Source organism: Notothenia rossii (assembly GCF_949606895.1).
Source record: "Notothenia rossii genome assembly, chromosome: 2".
In the NCBI taxonomy this organism is placed as follows: Eukaryota; Metazoa; Chordata; class Actinopteri; order Perciformes; family Nototheniidae; genus Notothenia; species Notothenia rossii.
The window spans coordinates 78,516,581-78,525,239 of record NC_136904.1 but is presented as its reverse complement, the minus strand read 5'-3'; the positions used below and the strand labels follow the sequence as shown (position 1 = coordinate 78,525,239).

Genomic DNA, 8,659 nt, shown 5'->3' with positions numbered 1-8,659 from the left:
GTCTTGTCAGTTTGTAAATAAGGTTACAATTATATATCAATGCCAAATGAAGCTCAACCATGTACAGTCATGTGAGCTAAGTGTCAAGTGGTTGTGGCACAATATTTCCAAACAACAGTAGCCTATATTCTATATTCATAATCATCATCCAACATTTATTCTTCCTCAGGAATTTCATACATTTGACTCAGAATAGGTTTTCGGAGGTGGATCAGAGGTAACATAACAAGCCTCAACAAAGTATTACTGAGTCTTGGCCACAACAAGGAAACTTCATCTCTAGTGGTATAATCATGACCACAAAACCTTAAATATCACCAGAGGGCACCAAAGTTCAGCAAAGCACACCACCATAAAAACTGGTAATGTAGTGTTCAAGTATATTGTGGAACAGATGAACAAAACTTGCCTTGACAGTCAAGTCTTTGTACTGAGAAATGTAGTATATTTATTCGAGTGAGGCATCTTCTCTCATTAATGAATAAGTACATTTTTGCCATATATTCAAGACTAACTTTTTTTTTTGCTGACCTCTGGTGATAGTTCTCACCTTGCATTATTCTACAAATGTTGAAGTGAACATTCAGTGCATGTAGATTTCATTGTTGGCTGTGGTAAGTTATTAATATTTTCAGGTGCCCATTTCTTTCACAGATGATCAGCGATGAAACAGGTACTAAGAGTATATTTGGGCTTTAAACTATGCTGCACATGGTAATGAATACAGATTAGGATTTGGATTAGTTCAAGTACGAAAAAAGTAAAAGTTCTCAATTTGCACAACCCCCAATCCAAAAAGTACATATTATTAAATAATTATTACTGTTGCATTACTGTAGGTATCACTTAAGTGTTGCAGATAATAAAATCATTTTTATTTGTTATACTGTCGGTCCGCTTGTTACATTTACCAAGGGATCAACAAATACCTTTGTTGACAAATAAAAATTTATGGTACATTAATGGTTGATTTATTTACTAATACTTTTCATTATTAATCTGAGTCTTTAAAGTAAGGGTATAGATCTGAAGTAGCAGGAAATTGAAATGCTAAAGCAACATACAAGTACCTCAAAATTGTACTTAAGTATTCTTATGTAAATGTAGGTTCCTGTCTATCACTGCTTGAAAGGTGCAATAGGGTGCTATAAAAATAGTGTTCTAGCTACCAAACCCCTCAAAAGCCATAAACTCACGGCATGTTAATTATTTTTTTTCAATGTAAATAAGTGCAAAGTTGTTATGAAATGTTGAAATACTTAAGTGCAATGACAATTAAGGTGAGCCCAAAATATAAGCCTTTTGTGCTAACACATACATTTCTAAATAGGGCCCAACAGCTAGGTAATGGTTTGCCTAACAGGTTAATCTGGCCATGCTTGTCACTGCTACATTTTACAATAATGCAGGCTCAATACTTTTCACAAAACTTGTTGATCGTTCAATAATGTAAGACATAGAATAAAATGAGAACAGTGTACTCTAGTTTTGGACAATTTTCACATGCACGCAACAACAGTGGGTCGGTTTGCAGACGCGCAGGCTGGAAGAACCCTCAACCAGCTAACCACCCAGAGCTGCTCTGAGCTGCGCGCTGATTGGCCAGGACCAAGTAAAGGCGGAAGTCTACAGAACAGGGGGATTCCCCGAGGGAAGTTCCCAACTCAAACTAGGCTATGTAAAACATACATAGCCATATCCTCTCCGGCGCTTCGTAACTTTGCATCTGAAGATTAGGCGACGACTCTGCGGTGGTGTCAACACAATAAATTCGACTTTAGCAGCTACATGAATGAAGGTAAGAGGACGCTCACTGTGGAGTCGCTGCTCCTTCGCTTTATCCCCGCCACCGGTTGAATGAGCTACAGCTAACCGGTCACTTACTGTTTAAGAAATACGGAACTGTGTGGACTAGGGTTTGCATGACACTTAAAAGTGCTTCCCTCTTGTGCCTCGGTAGGCTCCAATGTTAGTGTTAATGTAGGGTACTTCCTCCAGGAGCCGTTGGTCCGACAGCTACTCTGTCCTTTTATAATGAGGATTGCTTAATAATTGAAGAGCAGATCTGGGTGACGGTGACATCAGACTCTTGTTTTTTTTGCATCATCTCAAAACGTCCCCGTAAACTATTATCACAGTAAGTACGGTGCTGCAATTTGCAAAGTGTGCAAAATGTGCTTAAAAGTTAGTTCTGACACTTGACAACAACATGTAGACCTGTTTAGGTCAGGGTTGTTAAATGTTACTTCCAAAGAATTGCAAAGTAATTAAATTAATTGTTTTGTTACTGTGTTTTATTTGCTCAGCAACATCCTCATCATTTGTCACAGACTTCAAACAGGGCATTGATTGTTGAGATGTTAATACTATTCTGCTTTTGCACGTTCAATTATATGGAACCGGAACTGCCAACAATATTTTGTAATGAACAGAAATTAGGAAATATGTTTACTCCCTTTCTCAATTCCTCAGTGGCTTACATACATTTAACACACTTATTTGACATCACTTTAAGGAGTCATTACTTTTTACTTACATTGTGTCTGACAACATAAAGGAAATTAAAAGGGTGACTAGCTTCATATTTTCCTTGTTCAGAAAAGTGCTTTTATCATTTTGTGTGCTGTTTTTTGAATCATCAGGGCTCATGTCTGCTGTATCAGGGATGATTGTGGAGCACACGGCATGGAAAGGAACATTGGAGACCAGCTCAATAAAGCTTATGAAGCTTATCGCCAGGTCTCCATTGAAAAGGACAATGCTAAAAGGGAACTGCAACAAATGGTAACGTTGTGATGAGAGAAATGTTCAAACGTTGAGTGAAAAAGTCAAATGTTGCCAATATAATAGTTCACAGAGTAGCTTGCTAAGTGTGTTTTATTAGTTGTATTTGTGTAACCAGTCTAATTGAAAGAAATGTGTTTTTGAAAACACGATTAATATTTATCTTTGTATTAAAAAATACGACTAGTTAAAGACCAGATTGCAGATATTGATGCGCAACAATAACAGAAACCTCATTTTTGCAGAGTGTGTATTATGAGAGTTTCACTCAAAAACTTCAAAAGCAGATAGAGGACCAGCAGCAGTTGATTTCCAAACTTGAAGCTAAGTTATCTTCAACAAGGCAACCACCAGGTTAGTGAGACGTGCCACATGATCTCTACTTATTCTTATGCCGACATTATCATTCTCTGCATCGCAACCTATGTACTGATATTGGATTATCTTACATTGCCTCCTGTTCAAACTGTTCTTTTTCTCTGTGTTTTATAGAGATGAAATGTGAGCCTATCTACCATCTCCTCGATGGGGCCAGCGCTTATAAAAAAGTGCAGTACCCGGTATGTTTGCTATGCTACAGTGTGGTTTCCCTAAGTCTACGCTTTGTGAAAAATTGCAATATAATGGCTCTGAAAATGTTTTTTCTTGATTGTCATTGTTGCAATTACACCGAACATACATGCAGCTTCCTTTTGTCGCACACAATTACACGTTGATAGTACTTCTGCTTGATGATGTTGTTGCACTTGTGCCAACAAGGATGTTAAAGGTAGGGTAGGTAATTCACTTCAGAAACGCTTTTTGTTATATTGCATGGAATGCTCTTAACATCCCGATAGCAATGAATAAATGAAATGCTTTGACAATAAATATATACAAATATTTCATCTGTGGAAGCCGTGGCGCTGTAAAAAGCAAGTGGCCTACCTGCCTGTCAGCCTTCCATCTCGTGCACAAACTTATCTCGTGCCCTCATTGGTCATGTGTGCGTTCATGTGTGTTGGAGGAGGGGCTCTGTAAGGAAGTCGGAAGGAAGGGGCAGATTTTTTTATTCAGCATTTTTTTATAATCTCTTACCATTTTCTAACACTGCTTTTGTGTCTGTCAGTCTGCAAATATTTAATTCATTTTAGCATTTCTGGCCTTTTGTTACACAGCTCTAAACCAGTTTGCAGATAAATACATGATAGTTAAGAGACATTATATCCTTGTTCAGTCATTCATGCTTATCAGAGATGAATATCCATATACTTTAAGAGTTGTATAATGCTTCCAATTGTTTTTACAAAGGTTCAAGCTAAAAGGAAACCTCAGATTACATTGCTGCTGTTACAATATCCAGCCACTATTTCACTCCTCACAAGGTGTATCTGCTCTTACTTCACCAGATGGTGCTAGAGGATAATATCACTTGCACACTTCAGCAGCTTGAGCTTTGTTCAATATTTAACAGGCCAGGAAACATGCTCCACCAGTAAATGTTTGATGTGTAAACTGCAGAGGCATTAACAATATGCCTTTGGGTAATTGTTGCTAACGATCTCTATGAATGTAATGTCATTTTTTCACAGGACAACATGGGCACTGTTGCTCCTATTATGCCAGTCAACAGCAGCGTTGACTAGTATGTGTATCTTACATTTTTATTTATATATTAAATCATGAACATTTCGGTTAAAGAATGGATTTGTTGTCACTATTTTTTTTCTTTTTCAGTCAGGACATGTTGGAAGCATTTGAAGCAATTCAAGGGAAATTCCGGCAGATTCGCTCTCTTACCAGAAGACAAAAAGATCACCTAAAAAGATTCCATGCAGGAAATGATGCATCAAACGGTAATGGTAATATACACCAAAACAATTCCTTTTCTTTATGGCCTTTAACCTAAGTCTTGTTTTCTATAGAGGAAGGAAATGTGCTGAAATTGAAAAAGGTTCATATATGTCATACCACTTATAAGTTAGCTTGCTTTTGATAAAGATAAATATTTAGCAACACCTTAACTAAGACTGTTCACAAATGCCTCTGTGCCCTTTGGAACAATAGCTGGCAACCTTTGTTTAGAAAATGTATTATACTTATTCATACAATATTTAACACAAAGGGTAATATAAATATTGTTTATAACAAATAAATAGGTGTATATAGCTATGTATTCAGCTAATTTGTGTGTATACAGTACATGTTAAGTATTCAGTATACTGTATTTTTAAAGGACCAGGGTTATATCTCAATGCAACTTTTCAAATCGTTGCCAAGTTAAGATGTCATTAAAGCCAGCGCAGGAATACGGCGTCAAACACGGCGAGCGAGACAGAAAAACTGTAAAATCGTGTGTTTTTCTGCCTCTGACAGATCAGCGGTTTTCCATGCCCATCCAGTGCACAGACCGTACAGCAGAGGCACAGAGACCCTTCTCCGCAGTGCTCAGGTCAGCGGTGGATATTCCACTCCCGCCGACGTCTCTGGCGTCCCGCGGCACCAGCCCCGAGGACAGGGACTTAGTAGACTCTCTCACCAAACTCAGTGTCAAATTCCCGCCCTCTGCGGACAGTGAATATGACTTCCTGAACAGTGCACCAGAGAGACACATTGGTCTGACCATGCCCACCAAGCGGCCTCTCAGTACTGTTCCCTCCACGTTGTCAGAAGAGGAGCCCGTGGAACTACCCATGCCTTTTGTCTACCCCCCATCCCCCTCCCACTCAACATCATCTTCGCTCTCCCAGGAGAGCGTGCGGGGACCCCAGCAGGTGAGAATCACAGGAGAAGGTCGGAGAAAACTAGTAGCACATTATCAGTGTCTGATTGGTATTTGCTAATGGAGGAGTGAAAGAGTGTGAAGTCCCTAAAAAAAAAATCTCCTTGGCTTTATTTGAAACATATTACTGTGTAATGTGTTCTGATTCTTTTTTTATTCAAGCATGGATGCTCTGGTTAAATTTGGCATCTTAGCTAGAATATGTGAGCCAGATGGAAGCACATTACAGAGTCTGAATTGAGTGGTATTTTATTTGCTGATGTGTGCAAATGTCTAATAAAAACAAAATTGTGAATGACATGCAGTCAGATCTTAAAGTTGCTCCAGTTTTCAATGTTGAGATTCTTTCCCTGGATTACACCAACATGGACTTTTATAATAGGCTGGTTTCCTTGTGTGTTTAAACACATAAAGAGTGAAATAATTAAACACTTGAGAATAGCCTTTTGCCTTCACTGTTGCTGAGCGTTTGTGCAGACTTTTGGGTCGACATATACTTGTTTTTCTTAAAGCAACAGATACTTCAACTTGAAGGCCAAGCGGTCCAACATGCTTTAATAGAGTGAGTGTAAGGATTGTTAAGAGCATAAATAATATATTGTCTTCTTTGGTTCCTCCTGCCCTGCAGCCCCTCTGGAGCCCTGGGCTGTGTGATGCAGCTGATGTGGGGACAGAGCTGGAGACGCCTCCGAGCAGCAGTCCTGATAAATGTGCTTTCTGCCACGCTGTGGTGTCTCAGGAGCGAATGAACAGCCACCTCTACTTACATTGCTCTCCTAAAAACGAAGCCGACAATTGACAGTGGAAGCAGAGACTGGCAAGGCCCCGGCTACTCTGAGACTTGTTGTTCTCATGGTGTAGTCCTACCCGCCATGAACAACATGCCAGTACTGGATTTGAAATGACACTGCAATAGGACTTGAATCCATTTATTTAATATAGAAGAATTGAATGGTACACTTTCTTGCCCATTATATTTTTCTAATATCACGCTGAGATTTTACTCTAGTACTAAGTGACAATGATAAGGTAATAATATGGTATATATGAGCAAATAAAGCCGACATTTACTCTTTACATTTTATATCATTGGATTGGTTTTCAAGATGTAAATATAAATGGGGTGCTCATCATAAGTTTATCCATACATTAAGTGCTAAAATGGACAAGATTTGCATTCTTTCTGCAAGATGTTTATAAATTATTATGCCAAAACCTAATTTGCATTATTAATATGTAGTTACTTTTTAAAGAAATGATTTGCTTTGTAAATTTGCAATATTTTTTGTTGAATTAAGACACCTTTACCTCTTTTTGTTGGCAGCAAGATGTGATATCTCAGAACAACCAGCGCTACACCCGGCTTCATTTTAGCTGGACTCATCAATGAGAGCCAACATATAGAGGAGGTACCTGCACACTTAGATATGTGCAACATTTTCCACTTTCTTTTTGAGATTTCGGTCTAATAGCCCTTCATTAGAGTATACCTCGTATATATCATATCTCAGAACAGATCATTTCCAAAACATGACGTATTGATTAGCACTCTTTAGACTGGCACTACATTCCCATCGTTCTTTCGTGTTGTTTACTTCAACCAGGATAATTAGAAGCAGATGAATGTCATTAATGGTGCGGGGAGATGGGAACATTTCCAACTTAGAAATTATTTTAAAAGGTAGTAAACCATGTACTCATTAAGAGTCTCCACAGATGGCAACATCTAACATTAGGCACAAGCTTGTTGTTAAATCACATGGCCATTACATACAGTGTTTATGTGGGCATAATCATTTTAATTGACAAATTAACATTTATACTCCAGAGTTACAATATAAGACATTCCAGGTGTGCCAGTTTAATGTGTAATTTAAGCTAATATTAAGAAAATAATAGTTGTGGAAAAACATATTGATACATAAAAAGATTAGGGCCATATGCGGAGAATGTATTTCGGCATATACTGTATGTAAGCTATACTGAAACATCATCTGTTCTATTTCCAAATGACAATGTATTTTACTGAAGAGAATTAGGGTTCATGTGAAACATTTATTTCAGTTAGTTTAGAGTCAGAATACTCTCTTTAAACTGGCATACATTTTCTTATATGGCCTTACTCTTTCCATAAAATACATTGTGATTTGGAACAGATCATTTTTAAGTCCGTCACATTTCCCAGTGTGCACACAACCATCATTTCACTGAGTCTTTTGTGAACAGCAGCATCGGCTTATTGCATGCAGCAGTATTTATTCACACCTTTGCAAACAATTTCAGTGATTTTCACCATTGGGCGTGATGATGTTTGAGGAAACGAAACACTGTGTGAGTGTGTTGGAACACTGTGTTGTGCAGAGAGGACCTTGCAGCCCTCAGCTATGGGCTGCTAACACTTGCTGCGTAGATGAGCCAGTGTGAAGACTGCAAACAACCTTTTTTAAATCTCTTTAAGTGTTTGGTATTTTTACTATATACCACTTATCAAATACTGCTTAACAGACTGATTGATTTGTTATATCAACCTTAAACTGATATTTGCGTTGCACATTTCACTGTGTTTCATTAATAGCTCTGAAGGGTGTAAACATATGCAGAGTATTAATGCAATAAACAATTCTAGTGAGTCATTGAACTTAGAGGAGAGCCTTCCTAAGATACAACATGCCCACCATGGATACGTAGGAAAGAATTTATTCAGATTTTATTTTTTTTGGCAAATGCATATCCCTAATGATCCTCTCTGGTTAATCTGTGAAGAGTCGAACATTGTGCAGCCTGCATGCTTTTCTCTCTGGGATCATGAACAGCTGCTTGCTCATAATTATGTTGTCATTCATTGTTATTTGGAAGAGGGTACTCATACTGACAGCTAGGATTTTTTTTCTATGCTTCCGTACATTGTACATTTACACTGCTTGTGTGTGCAGTTGTGTGAACTGTTTTAGAAAAGTCCACTTCAGCTTTTTTTGTCACCATAATTTCCAGAAGAATATGAGATGTGCCATATTTCCATTTGATACCAAAAGGCAGTAGATTTTAGATGGATTTAAGAGCTGTTAAAAAAAATGAAAGGGGACAAAAAAAAGGAGAAGGATATGGATTGAGATG

At 38.0% G+C, this 8,659-nt stretch overlaps 1 protein-coding gene across 3 annotated transcripts; it reads left to right on the top strand.

Moving 5' to 3' along the window:
• Nucleotides 1-1,631: 1,631 nt before the first annotated feature.
• On the top strand, nt 1,632-6,858 carry tank (TRAF family member-associated NFKB activator). 3 transcript variants are annotated; one of them, XM_079662531.1, is made up of 8 exons: nt 1,632-1,798; nt 2,643-2,784; nt 3,030-3,138; nt 3,277-3,344; nt 4,356-4,408; nt 4,501-4,619; nt 5,140-5,537; nt 6,174-6,858. In XM_079662531.1, exons 2-8 carry the CDS (start codon nt 2,686-2,688, stop codon nt 6,342-6,344), a joined length of 1,017 nt encoding a protein of 338 aa, XP_079518657.1. In that variant the 5' UTR covers nt 1,632-1,798; nt 2,643-2,685; the 3' UTR covers nt 6,345-6,858. The 3 variants fall into 3 exon arrangements, with proteins under 3 accessions (XP_079518657.1, XP_079518655.1, XP_079518656.1); XM_079662529.1 differs by having other exon boundaries at nt 4,501-4,625; XM_079662530.1 differs by lacking the exon at nt 1,632-1,798 and adding an exon at nt 1,856-2,137 and having other exon boundaries at nt 4,501-4,625.
• Nucleotides 6,859-8,659: the final 1,801 nt, after the last annotated feature.